Source organism: Vicia villosa, linkage group LG2, assembly GCF_029867415.1.
Source record: "Vicia villosa cultivar HV-30 ecotype Madison, WI linkage group LG2, Vvil1.0, whole genome shotgun sequence".
NCBI lineage: Eukaryota > Viridiplantae > Streptophyta > Magnoliopsida > Fabales > Fabaceae > Vicia > Vicia villosa.
Genome location: NC_081181.1, coordinates 217,842,138 through 217,856,989, shown reverse-complemented (window position 1 = coordinate 217,856,989; position 14,852 = coordinate 217,842,138). Strand labels below are relative to the sequence as shown.

Sequence of the window (14,852 nt, the reverse complement as noted above, 5' to 3'; positions counted from 1 at the left end):
AGGACATCTTCGACACTTATATGATGTGTGCGAAGGAAAGCTTGAAATTACAACCTTATTGAAAGGTATCTTGAATGAAACTCTTGTATTTGAATGCACAGATGAATAAACTGAAAACTACCCATCCCCAGGTTAAAATTTGCGGGTTTTTCATTTAAAAAGAAAACTCCAACTTCGAAGGCTCAAAGGGGTTGACAAGGGATTAACTTCCTTATTTCTCCTGTGTTTGGGAATTGAAACAAGGCCTGTACATCATCAGCAAAGTTTTATTCAAAAGCACACTAACAGCAATTATGAGTATTTTGTTTTCATCATCCTCCCTCCAATCTTTGCATAAACAGCATGGCAGAGAAAGCAAATAAAAGAAACATGTTTTTGTTTTTGTTTTTGAAAGAAATAAAGCAGTAAATGAGAAGAATTGAATCAAAACATGCAATGCTCATTTCATTTAAAATTAACAGTAAGAAACAAACAAGTTTGAAAGTAAACAGACATTACAATTGTAAGAAATGCAAACAGTAAAGAAACATGGCCTAGTGACTAATCAGCAACAAGGATGAGCTATCCCGTCTGAAACACTTGGCTTTAGGAGAGAATCTGACTTTGACTGAAGTTTCATTTACCATTCACTGGAAAAGGATTGTTGACAACATTTGGAGTACGAGCCGTGAAATCTATCACCTTTCCTCTGACCAACTCTTGCACTCTAATCTTCAGTGCGTAACAATGCTCTAAATCATGACCAGCAGCTCCTTGATGAAACTCACAGTGGAGATCAGACCTGAAGTTAGCTGGAAGAGGATTCGGAGGAGTAAAAGACCTTGTGGTAATCAAACCTAGCTGAACCAAGTGAGGATACAACTCAGTATAAGTCATTGGAATAGGGTCAAACTGAGTTCTATTCCTTGCAGCATGATTCTGACCAGTATTCTGATGAGGAGCTTGGACATCAGCTACTTGAGGTTGACCGTAATGTTGAGCTCTCTGTCGAGGTCTTTCAATAGCACTGGTTTCACCTTCTTTCTTCTTTTGAAAGCCCCCAAAAGGTTTCCTTGAAGAATCAGCAGCAACAGACACTTTTCCTTTCCTAATTCCTTCTTCTAGCCTTTGACCAATTGTTACCAAATCAGTGAAATTTGAAGACACACTTCCAATCATCTTCTCCCAAAAGAAAGGAGAGAGAGTGTCCATGAACAAGCTAGTCAATTCCTTCTCAGACAGAGGTGGTTCAACTTGGGAAGCCAATTCTCTCCAACGTTGAGCATATTCTTTGAAAGATTCCTTTTCCTTCTGAGCCATGTTCTGAAGTTGACGACGGTCAGGTGCCATGTCCAGATTATACTTGTACTGTTTCATGAATGCATCAGCTAAATCTTGGAAACTTTGAACACAACCCTTTTCCAAACTCATATACCACTTCAAAGAAGCACCACTTAAACTGTCTTGAAAGCAATGAATGAGCAAATTCTGATTGTTGGTATAAGCAGTCATCTTTCTGTAATACATGGTCAAATGACTCCTTGGACAAGTATGCCCCTTATACTTCTCGAACTCAGGAACTTTGAACTTGGAAGGCATGACAAGATTTGAAACAAGGCCCATATTATCAGCATTCACACTAAAGAAATTGCTTCCTTCCATAGCTCTTAATCTCTTTTCCAATGCCTTATATTGCTCACGGACTTCTTCAACTTCACCACAGTCTCCTTGACTAACACTTCGAGAACCAACAGAACGGTAGTCATAGAGAGGATTGTCATAACGAGCTGGAACAGCTTGAGCAGTAGTATGAACAACAGGTGGAGGTTCAGAAAAGACTGGAGGTTGAAATACCCGCCTCGATGTTTGACCCACTATAGAAGCATTGACATATGTTGGAGAAAAATTCTCAGGTAACCCAAATTCTGGCCAAGTAGAAGGTGGCTTCTGAGCAAGTGAAGGATCAACAACAGCAGTTGCGACTTCAGAAATAACAGTCCTTTGAGGTGGATCAGTCCTAGCCATCAACACTTGCATCATCTCGGTAAGCTTAATCATGCCTGATTTTAACTCATCAATTTCCATTCTGACTTCCATGTTATGTTTCTCTTGGTCTGCCATTCTTTGTCTAACTGCAGCTCTAGTTCCGTAGCGGTGTTGAGGAAACAGCTTGACGATCAACAGCTAATTGGGAGAAAGAACAACTGGAAATAAGATCTCGGGCAACCTGGATGAGTGCGAGAACTATGCAATGATATGCAATGCAAGATGTAATGCCAAATGCAAGCAAGTAACCAGTAGAACCATAGTAACCAATAGGATCAGAACCCAGTCACCATCAAACAGAAGCAGAACCACTCGAACAAGAACCATAGTCACCAATAATGTACCTGTAAAAATGATTGATTCCCGCCCCACTCACAGGTGAATCTAAGCCAGGGTAGGTCAAAAAGCCAACAGAGGATCGAACGTAGGCGCCATCATACGATGTTGCCTCGTTCCACCAAGCTCTGCCCGTGGATACGTGATCAGATCAATCAGGCATACGCCTTCTGTCCGTCACGGCCACTCTAGTCCTAGTTCCTATGGTATCACTCATAGCCTGTGTATTGGGCCTTTTACCTCAGTAACATCCCACCCACCAGAAAAACAGCAGATCCAGAACAGTATATATACAGAACAGCAGATAACCAGAATATAACAGCAAATAAAGCAATATATGCAAATATACAAATAAAGCAATATATACAAATATACAAATAAAGCAATATATACAAATATACAAATAAAGCATAAAGAAAGCAAACACCCAAAGATAAAAACAAACAAGAGCTAGGACTGACACTCAGGATGGGCCTAGCAAAGGTCAATCTGTCCCCAGTGAAGTCGCCAGCTGAAACAACTGGATCGAAATCATCAAAATGAAATCAATGAAGTCGCCATCGATTATTTATTTATCCCGAAATGGGAAAGGAAAACATCGAATAAAACCTACAAAAAGAAAACAAACAACGGTCTTACGACCCAGAGAACTAGGTAAGGGTGTCGGTTACGCAAGGAGAAGGGGTTAGCACTCCTCACGTCCGTCGTACTCGACGGGATCCGCTCTTGTTAATCTAAATCTAAGGGTGCTATCTAAAAATCTAAGCCTAAAAGCTAAAGGGAAGCGCACGAAAAAAGGAAGAGAAAAGAAACACGGGGAAAAGAAAGAAAATATATACAAGATTGTGCTCGTTCAGGCCCCGCGACCTAATGCCTACGTATCCCGATTAAGGAATCAGAGCAGCCGTAGTTCGGCTTAAAACATTTTGTGTGTGTGTGATGTTAAACGTCGCATTCCACTGCTGCTCGACCTTTGGAGACTTACACAATTATCGTGGAACGGAGTTAACATGTGCATAGAGGAAAATAAAAGAAAATCGAACAAAGCATTTTAAAAGAAAGAGAAAATATAAAAGATGAATATTTACAAAAATAAGCTAAAAAGAAAATAGACAAGTAAACATATTAAATCAACATTTAACTAATTGACTAAAAGTTTAAATTGTAAAATAAAAACAAACAAAAGGATTAAAAAAGGCTAATTAAAATATTTTTTGTATTTTTTAATATAGAACATAAAAGTCTAATAAACACAAAAATGGGCTAAAAAGACGCAAAACAGGAGGTGTAATGTGCTGGGGCGCTGGGCCCATGGTAGCTGGCCCAAAGAGAAAAGAGTTTGCCAGGAAGGGGGGTGCGCAAGAAATGGTAGTGCCAGAAAGAAAATCATAAATGGGCTTCTCATCACATTAAACAAAAACCGGTCCAAACAGCTAACAAAACCCTAAACCAAAAATGAGGGATCCGCTTCCTCACCTCTCACGTTACTCTCACTCTGCACTCTCCTCTCAATCGGTACTCTCCCTCCATCTTGAACATCCTCTGCCCAGAACTCAAACAATAACGATAATGAAATTCTCTCTCGCGGTTCAATCTCTCTGCAACTCACATTCTGTTTCTTTGTTCACTGCTCTGTTTCCATGGCTCTGTTTCACACTCACCAATCCATAACAACAAACCTATCTTCATCTCTCTCACTCGAATCAACAACAATAACAACATCTCCTCTCCACTCTGTTTTCTAATTTCTACCGATACAAAACAAGAACAAAATATCAACAACAAGCTCATCTCTCTTCTCGAAACAATGACAACAACGCCTCACATCTCTCCTCTCTGACTCTCGTCGCTACGTATACTCTCACAATTCTACCTAACTTCTAATCACTCTCGGTTGAAACACAACAATCAATAGTTCAAACAACAACGATAAAAGAAGCATGAACAATATCATCATATTATTTGGAATGCAAGATCACAGCAACAACAACACGCAGCAAGTAGAGCAGCAACAACATATCTCCGAAATAATCAATATGATAGAGTGAAGAGGTAATGGAACCTGGATTAAAGCTTTGAGTCTGAGACAAGAATACCAGTGGTGTAGTAATATGCTCCTTCTTCTTCTCCGCTTTATTCTTCAAACTGTTATTCTTCAAACTGTGATGATAACCACGAATCCAGTTATGTAGAATGAAAATCCGAGCGATCCGAGACTGTGCAATGATGAGTGGTTGATGAAGATTGTTGTTGCGTTTTGATTTGAAGAAGCCTGGTTGAAAATAGGCTTCAGCTGCGTCGTCACGGTGATGATGTCGATATCGTTGTACGGAATTGATGATGAATCGTGAATTTACAGGTGTATGAAGGTGCGTTGTTTTGTTGAATCGGAGGAAGGATGCAAAGTAGGTTTGTAAATTGGTTTAGATCAAGTTTTGGAGGAGAAATTTTCTGGAATCATTTTGGCAGCATAACATTACTCTTTTTCTCCTGCCTTTTTCTGTGTAGATGCATCTGTATTTATAGCCAAGATATTTGAAGTTTTCTGTTGCAATTTGGAGGGAGATTTGGGATGGATCCGTGTGAATCACTTTTGAAGAATTTCAACCCTTGATTAAATTCAAATGTATGGTCAGGATTGAGCTGAGAATTTGTTTTGAGTTTGCCATGAAAGTGTGAAATGCATGAACTATTTTGAATTTGAATTGGAAAATGAATGTAATGTGAACTTGATTTTGAAGCTGGCTGGAAATCTAAAACTTGCTGGAAACGTGAACTTGGCTTGTGTGGGTGCTCTTTGAAATTCCCTTCTCTCACCTATTTTTTGACATAAAAGACAAAAGAAGTAATACTAATAATAAAAATAGAAAGAAATGGTTAATAACAACAAAAATATAAGAAAAGATTAATGAAATAAAAAGAAATGATTTTATATTAAAAATTAATTTTAATTTCTAATAGTAATTCAAATCAAAAGGATATTTCAATTTTGAATTAAAATTAGAATTAAAACTAAAATTAATATAAAATTATAAAATGAACTTGAATTAAAAAGAAAGAAGAATGAAACTCTAAATCTTGACTTGAAATAGACTCGAAATATCGACTTTTACATCGACTGCTTCGCATCGTCTCGCAAATCTCGCTTTTTGGATTCAATCCTTGTTTAACACAATAAAAGAGAAACAAGACATGTTTTTTTTTGTAATTTTGATTAATGGTTAGTAAACATAAAGAAAAATCGAATAAAATATGACAGTGCAAATGATTTGGAATCTTAGGGTAAAAATCAGGGTGCAACAGCTGCTCCTATTTAAGTTTCTTCTATCAGAAGATAGGAGATACTTAAATACAATCAAAACCCGATTTTTAGCCTAACATGCCCCAAGAATGATACGAATGTATGAATTTTTTGTTTTTTTTGTATGATATGATATGAGACAGACTCGAATCTTTGTGGGGAATAAAGCGCCACGAGAGATAAACTGTAAATGGAATGAGCAAAAGACTTGATGAAAGAGATAGCTGAAGAAAGGTATCACAACATCCAGGAATGAGTCTGAATGAGGTGAGAAACCACAATATCCAGGAATAGGTCTGAATAAGGTGAGAACCAAGATGAAACATGGTTGTAAGGGAACCAAGATGAAACAAGGTTGTAAAGGAAAACCAAGATGAAACATGGTTGTAAAGGAAACCAAGATAAAACATGGTTGTAAGGGAACCAAGATAAAGCATGGTTGTAAAGGGAACCAAGATGAAACATGGTTGTAAAAGAAACCAAGATAAAACATGGTTGTAAGGGAACCAAGATAAAGCATGGTTGTAAAGGGAACCAAGATAAAACATGGTTGTAAGGGAACCAAGATAAAGCATGGTTGTAAAGGGAACCAAGATAAAACATGGTCGTAAGGGAACCAAGATAAAGCATGGTTGTAAAGGGAACCAAGATAAAACATGGTCGTAAAGGGAACCAAGATAAAACATGGTCGTAAAGGGAACCAAGATAAAACATGGTTGTAAACTTTCAGAAATGGCACTGAAAGAAGAAAGAGACACATCCGGAATAAACATCGGATAAACGAATTCTGGAATTAACATCAGAACAAAAGAGACAAATCCGGAATAAACATCAGATAAACAAAGACAAATGAACCAAAAGGATAAATCTGTACTGGGTAGATTCCAATTGAGTTGGACTTTGATCTCAAGGTAAGAATGTTGATTGCAACAAGACCTCGGAAAATGCAAATGAATATGAATTTGTTTCTATGCATGACATGAAATTTTTCTATGCATGATATGAATGATGTATGCAACACATTTGTGGGTAACAACTGAGATAGACTCTTTTGTGCGGCAGAGAAGGATATCTGATTCCTCAACACATGGAACACTGCCCAAAGCTCTTCGATTACACTTGCAAACTGTACTAAACTGATGATCCTCGGAGAGGGACTGACAAACTGCTCATAAATTCCCTTGAAAAATATTGCCCCATCTTGACTGATTGACATAGAACAAACTGATCATGGCTTCAGCTTGAGTAAACCTTGAAATGGCTATACTGTGCACTTTGAAACACTTGCCCCAGCAGAAATCTTGAAAGAAGTCTTTTGATAAACCAAATATGAGAATAGCTCGCACTGAGATAAACCTTGAACTGAATCTTGAAATGAAATGCCCCTGATAAGATCACGGACCAAGTTTCTCACCTGTTTGAAATTCCTTGATGAGAAATGCTGTTTACAAGCAAAAATGTTTGTTTAAAACTGGTAATCTAAATGCAAAGAACATGCAAGTTTTTGAAATCAATAGAAATGGCATTGTAAAGCAAAGAGAAAGGCAAAGAAACATGGCATTTGAAGTGAAAGGTAAAGCAAAAAGATTAAAACAAATTATTGGCACAAACTTGGGAGTCAGGTTAACGCAACCTTGTTGTAGTATGCTTTCAAAATAAACCTGGCCTCAATTAGGACTTTTGAAGGTTGTAACTTGGCCTGGTTCATGGTTCAAGAAACAAAGGATATAAGGCTCAAAATTTATTTGTACCCACCCCTTTCTTCGTGATGAACTTCCATCCTACATTCAGTTAATTCAACCTATGCATTCAGGTTTTCAAGAGAACTTGGAATTTGCAGCACTTGTTTGACAATGATGATTCAGAAGCCAAGGAATATACTTTGAAATAGCAGTCACTTCTTTTACAACATTTTGTTGTTTTGAAATTTATTGACTTCTTCTTTTTTTTTTAACTTTTCTTTTGATTTCCCTAACTTTTGCCTGAACTGTTTTATTTGAGATTTACAGTCAGCGGGATGCCCCAATATATTTTTTGCCTAAGTCTCCTTCAAAGGTTTTGACTAGGCGGGCTTTTCTTGAAATTTTCTTTTTTTTTTTCTCTTTTTTTTTTGGAAGATAGTGACTGCCTTGCTTAACAATTGAGGAGAACCATCATCATCACTTTTGACTTGAGGACATCTTCGACACTTATATGATGTGTGCGAAGGAAAGCTTGAAATTACAACCTTATTGAAAGGTATCTTGAATGAAACTCTTGTATTTGAATGCACAGATGAATAAACTGAAAACTACCCATCCCCAGGTTAAAATTTGCGGGTTTTTCATTTAAAAAGAAAACTCCAACTTCGAAGGCTCAAAGGGGTTGACAAGGGATTAACGTCCTTATTTCTCCTGTGTTTGGGAATTGAAACAAGGCCTGTACATCATCAGCAAAGTTTTATTCAAAAGCACACTAACAGCAATTATGAGTATTTTGTTTTCATCATCCTCCCTCCAATCTTTGCATAAACAGCATGGCAGAGAAAGCAAATAAAAGAAACATGTTTTTGTTTTTGTTTTTTTTTGAAAGAAATAAAGCAGTAAATGAGAAGAATTGAATCAAAACATGCAATGCTCATTTCATTTAAAATTAACAGTAAGAAACAAACAAGTTTGAAAGTAAACAGACATTACAATTGAAAGAAATGCAAACAGTAAAGAAACATGGCCTAGTGACTAATCAGCAACAAGGATGAGCTATCCCGTCTGAAACACTTGGCTTTAGGAGAGAATCTGACTTTGACTGAAGTTTCATTTACCATTCACTGGAAAAGGATTGTTGACAACATTTGGAGTACGAGCCGTGAAATCTATCACCTTTCCTCTGACCAACTCTTGCACTCTAATCTTCAGTGCGTAACAATGCTCTAAATCATGACCAGCAGCTCCTTGATGAAACTCACAGTGGAGATCAGACCTGAAGTTAGCTGGAAGAGGATTCGGAGGAGTAAAAGACCTTGTGGTAATCAAACCTAGCTGAACCAAGTGAGGATACAACTCAGTATAAGTCATTGGAATAGGGTCAAACTGAGTTCTATTCCTTGCAGCATGATTCTGACCAGTATTCTGATGAGGAGCTTGGACATCAGCTACTTGAGGTTGACCGTAATGTTGAGCTCTCTTTCGAGGTCTTTCAATAGCACTGGTTTCACCTTCTTTCTTCTTTTGAAAGCCCCCAAAAGGTTTCCTTGAAGAATCAGCAGCAACAGACACTTTTCCTTTCCTAATTCCTTCTTCTAGCCTTTGACCAATTGTTACCAAATCAGTGAAATTTGAAGACACACTTCCAATCATCTTCTCCCAAAAGAAAGGAGAGAGAGTGTCCATGAACAAGCTAGTCAATTCCTTCTCAGACAGAGGTGGTTCAACTTGGGAAGCCAATTCTCTCCAACGTTGAGCATATTCTTTGAAAGATTCCTTTTCCTTCTGAGCCATGTTCTGAAGTTGACGACGGTCAGGTGCCATGTCCAGATTATACTTGTACTGTTTCATGAATGCATCAGCTAAATCTTGGAAACTTTGAACACAACCCTTTTCCAAACTCATATACCACTTCAAAGAAGCACCACTTAAACTGTCTTGAAAGCAATGAATGAGCAAATTCTGATTGTTGGTATAAGCAGTCATCTTTCTGTAATACATGGTCAAATGACTCCTTGGACAAGTATGCCCCTTATACTTCTCGAACTCAGGAACTTTGAACTTGGAAGGCATGACAAGATTTGAAACAAGGCCCATATTATCAGCATTCACACTAAAGAAATTGCTTCCTTCCATAGCTCTTAATCTCTTTTCCAATGCCTGATATTGCTCACGGACTTCTTCAACTTCACCACAGTCTCCTTGACTAACACTTCGAGAACCAACAGACCGGTAGTCATAGAGAGGATTGTCATAACGAGCTGGAACAGCTTGAGCAGTAGTATGAACAACAGGTGGAGGTTCAGAAAAGACTGGAGGTTGAAATACCCGCCTCGATGTTTGACCCACTATAGAAGCATTGACATATGTTGGAGAAAAATTCTCAGGTAACCTAAATTCTGGCCAAGTAGAAGGTGGCTTCTGAGCAAGTGAAGGATCAACAACAGCAGTTGCGACTTCAGAAATAACAGTCCTTTGAGGTGGATCGGTCCTAGCCATCAACACTTGCATCATCTCGGTAAGCTTAATCATGCCTGATTTTAACTCATCAATTTCCATTCTGACTTCCATGTTATGTTTCTCTTGGTCTGCCATTCTTTGTCTAACTGCAGCTCTAGTTCCGTAGCGGTGTTGAGGAAACAGCTTGACGATCAACAGCTAATTGGGAGAAAGAACAACTGGAAATAAGATCTCGGGCAACCTGGATGAGTGCGAGAACTATGCAATGATATGCAATGCAAGATGTAATGCCAAATGCAAGCAAGTAACCAGTAGAACCATAGTAACCAATAGGATCAGAACCCAGTCACCATCAAACAGAAGCAGAACCACTCGAACAAGAACCATAGTCACCAATAATGTACCTGTAAAAATGATTGATTCCCGCCCCACTCACAGGTGAATCTAAGCCAGGGTAGGTCAAAAAGCCAACAGAGGATCGAACGTAGGCGCCATCATACGATGTTGCCTCGTTCCACCAAGCTCTGCCCGTGGATACGTGATCAGATCAATCAGGCATACGCCTTCTGTCCGTCACGGCCACTCTAGTCCTAGTTCCTATGGTATCACTCATAGCCTGTGTATTGGGCCTTTTACCTCAGTAACATCCCACCCACCAGAAAAACAGCAGATCCAGAACAGTATATATACAGAACAGCAGATAACTAGAATATAACAGCAAATAAAGCAATATATGCAAATATACAAATAAAGCAATATATACAAATATACAAATAAAGCAATATATACAAATATACAAATAAAGCATAAAGAAAGCAAACACCCAAAGATAAAAACAAACAAGAGCTAGGACTGACACTCAGGATGGGCCTAGCAAAGGTCAATCTGTCCCCAGTGAAGTCGCCAGCTGAAACAACTGGATCGAAATCATCAAAATGAAATTAATGAAGTCGCCATCGATTATTTATTTATCCCGAAATGGGAAAGGAAAACATCGAATAAAACCTACAAAAAGAAAACAAACAACGGTCTTACGACCCAGAGAACTAGGTAAGGGTGTCGGTTACGCAAGGAGAAGGGGTTAGCACTCCTCACGTCCGTCGTACTCGACGGGATCCGCTCTTGTTAATCTAAATCTAAGGGTGCTATCTAAAAATCTAAGCCTAAAAGCTAAAGGGAAGCGCACGAAAAAAGGAAGAGAAAAGAAACACGGGGAAAAGAAAGAAAATATATACAAGATTGTGCTCGTTCAGGCCCCGCGACCTAATGCCTACGTATCCCGATTAAGGAATCAGAGCAGCCGTAGTTCGGCTTAAAACATTTTGTGTGTGTGTGATGTTAAACGTCGCATTCCACTGCTGCTCGACCTTTGGAGACTTACACAATTATCGTGGAACGGAGTTAACATGTGCATAGAGGAAAATAAAAGAAAATCGAACAAAGCATTTTAAAAGAAAGAGAAAATATAAAAGATGAATATTTACAAAAATAAGCTAAAAAGAAAATAGACAAGTAAACATATTAAATCAACATTTAACTAATTGACTAAAAGTTTAAATTGTAAAATAAAAACAAACAAAAGGATTAAAAAAGGCTAATTAAAATATTTTTTGTATTTTTTAATATAGAACATAAAAGTCTAATAAACACAAAAATGGGCTAAAAAGACGCAAAACAGGAGGTGTAATGTGCTGGGGCGCTGGGCCCATGGTAGCTGGCCCAAAGAGAAAAGAGTTTGCCAGGAAGGGGGGTGCGCAAGAAATGGTAGTGCCAGAAAGAAAATCATAAATGGGCTTCTCATCACATTAAACAAAAACCGGTCCAAACAGCTAACAAAACCCTAAACCAAAAATGAGGGATCCGCTTCCTCACCTCTCACGTTACTCTCACTCTGCACTCTCCTCTCAATCGGTACTCTCCCTCCATCTTGAACATCCTCTGCCCAGAACTCAAACAATAACGATAATGAAATTCTCTCTCGCGGTTCAATCTCTCTGCAACTCACATTCTGTTTCTTTGTTCACTGCTCTGTTTCCATGGCTCTGTTTCACACTCACCAATCCATAACAACAAACCTATCTTCATCTCTCTCACTCGAATCAACAACAATAACAACATCTCCTCTCCACTCTGTTTTCTAATTTCTACCGATACAAAACAAGAACAAAATATCAACAACAAGCTCATCTCTCTTCTCGAAACAATGACAACAACGCCTCACATCTCTCCTCTCTGACTCTCGTCGCTACGTATACTCTCACAATTCTACCTAACTTCTAATCACTCTCGGTTGAAACACAACAATCAATAGTTCAAACAACAACGATAAAAGAAGCATGAACAATATCATCATATTATTTGGAATGCAAGATCACAACAACAACAACACGCAGCAAGTAGAGCAGCAACAACATATCTCCGAAATAATCAATATGATAGAGTGAAGAGGTAATGGAACTTGGATTAAAGCTTTGAGTCTGAGACAAGAATACCAGTGGTGTAGTAATATGCTCCTTCTTCTTCTCCGCTTTATTCTTCAAACTGTTATTCTTCAAACTGTGATGATAACCACGAATCCAGTTATGTAGAATGAAAATCCGAGCGATCCGAGACTGTGCAATGATGAGTGGTTGATGAAGATTGTTGTTGCGTTTTGATTTGAAGAAGCCTGGTTGAAAATAGGCTTCAGCTGCGTCGTCACGGTGATGATGTCGATATCGTTGTACGGAATTGATGATGAATCGTGAATTTACAGGTGTATGAAGGTGCGTTGTTTTGTTGAATCGGAGGAAGGATGCAAAGTAGGTTTGTAAATCGGTTTAGATCAATTTTTGGAGGAGAAATTTTCTGGAATCATTTTGGCAGCATAACATTACTCTTTTTCTCCTGCCTTTTTCTGTGTAGATGCATCTGTATTTATAGCCAAGATATTTGAAGTTTTCTGTTGCAATTTGGAGGGAGATTTAGGATGGATCCGTGTGAATCACTTCTGAAGAATTTCAACCCTTGATTAAATTCAAATGTATGGTCAGGATTGAGCTGAGAATTTGTTTTGAGTTTGCCATGAAAGTGTGAAATGCATGAACTATTTTGAATTTGAATTGGAAAATGAATGTAATGTGAACTTGATTTTGAAGCTGGCTGGAAATCTAAAACTTGCTGGAAACGTGAACTTGGCTTGTGTGGGTGCTCTTTGAAATTCCCTTCTCTCACCTATTTTTTGACATAAAAGACAAAAGAAGTAATACTAATAATAAAAATAGAAAGAAATGGTTAATAACAACAAAAATATAAGAAAAGATTAATGAAATAAAAAGAAATGATTTTATATTAAAAATTAATTTTAATTTCTAATAGTAATTCAAATCAAAAGGATATTTCAATTTTGAATTAAAATTAGAATTAAAACTAAAATTAATATAAAATTATAAAATGAACTTGAATTAAAAAGAAAGAAGAATGAAACTCTAAATCTTGACTTGAAATAGACTCGAAATATCGACTTTTACATCGACTGCTTCGCATCGTCTCGCAAATCTCGCTTTTTGGATTCAATCCTTGTTTAACACAATAAAAGAGAAACAAGACATGTTTTTTTTTGTAATTTTGATTAATGGTTAGTAAACATAAAGAAAAATCGAATAAAATATGACAGTGCAAATGATTTGGAATCTTAGGGTAAAAATCAGGGTGCAACAGCTGCCCCTATTTAAGTTTCTTCTATCAGAAGATAGGAGATACTTAAATACAATCAAAACCCGATTTTTAGCCTAACATGCCCCAAGAATGATATGAATGTATGAATTTTTTGTTTTTTTTTTGTATGATATGATATGAGACAGACTCGAATCTTTGTGGGGAATAAAGCGCCACGAGAGATAAACTGTAAATGGAATGAGCAAAAGACTTGATGAAAGAGATAGCTGAAGAAAGGTATCACAACATCCAGGAATGAGTCTGAATGAGGTGAGAAACCACAATATCCAGGAATAGGTCTGAATAAGGTGAGAACCAAGATGAAACATGGTTGTAAGGGAACCAAGATGAAACAAGGTTGTAAAGGAAAACCAAGATGAAACATGGTTGTAAAGGAAACCAAGATAAAACATGGTTGTAAGGGAACCAAGATAAAGCATGGTTGTAAAGGGAACCAAGATGAAACATGGTTGTAAAAGAAACCAAGATAAAACATGGTTGTAAGGGAACCAAGATAAAGCATGGTTGTAAAGGGAACCAAGATAAAACATGGTTGTAAGGGAACCAAGATAAAGCATGGTTGTAAAGGGAACCAAGATAAAACATGGTCGTAAGGGAACCAAGATAAAGCATGGTTGTAAAGGGAACCAAGATAAAACATGGTCGTAAAGGGAACCAAGATAAAACATGGTCGTAAAGGGAACCAAGATAAAACATGGTTGTAAACTTTCAGAAATGGCACTGAAAGAAGAAAGAGACACATCCGGAATAAACATCGGATAAACGAATTCTGGAATTAACATCAGAACAAAAGAGACAAATCCGGAATAAACATCAGATAAACAAAGACAAATGAACCAAAAGGATAAATCTGTACTGGGTAGATGCCAATTGAGTTGGACTTTGATCTCAAGGTAAGAATGTTGATTGCAACAAGACCTCGGAAAATGCAAATGAATATGAATTTGTTTCTATGCATGACATGAAATTTTTCTATGCATGATATGAATGATGTATGCAACACATTTGTGGGTAACAACTGAGATAGACTCTTTTGTGCGGCAGAGAAGGATATCTGATTCCTCAACACATGGAACACTGCCCAAAGCTCTTCGATTACACTTGCAAACTGTACTAAACTGATGATCCTCGGAGAGGGACTGACAAACTGCTCATAAATTCCCTTGAAAAATATTGCCCCATCTTGACTGATTGACATAGAACAAACTGATCATGGCTTCAGCTTGAGTAAACCTTGAAATGGCTATACTGTGCACTTTGAAACACTTGCCCCAGCAGAAATCTTGAAAGAAGTATTTTGATAAACCAAATATGAGAATAGCTCGCACTGA

The 14,852-nt window shown here is 37.7% G+C and overlaps 2 protein-coding genes across 2 annotated transcripts; both read right to left on the bottom strand.

Annotated features, from left to right (window-relative positions):
* Positions 1 to 615: 615 nt before the first annotated feature.
* Positions 616 to 2,100, bottom strand: LOC131651342 (uncharacterized). The gene is made up of 2 exons (XM_058921007.1): positions 1,327 to 2,100; positions 616 to 1,209 (listed from the first exon to the last, which is right to left on the bottom strand). Exons 1-2 carry the CDS (start codon positions 2,098 to 2,100, stop codon positions 616 to 618), a joined length of 1,368 nt encoding a protein of 455 aa, XP_058776990.1.
* A 6,354-nt stretch (positions 2,101 to 8,454) lies between these two features.
* Positions 8,455 to 9,939, bottom strand: LOC131651341 (uncharacterized). Its single transcript, XM_058921006.1, has 2 exons — positions 9,166 to 9,939; positions 8,455 to 9,048 (listed from the first exon to the last, which is right to left on the bottom strand). The coding sequence occupies exons 1-2, from the start codon at positions 9,937 to 9,939 to the stop codon at positions 8,455 to 8,457; spliced, it is 1,368 nt and encodes a 455-aa protein (XP_058776989.1).
* Positions 9,940 to 14,852: the final 4,913 nt, after the last annotated feature.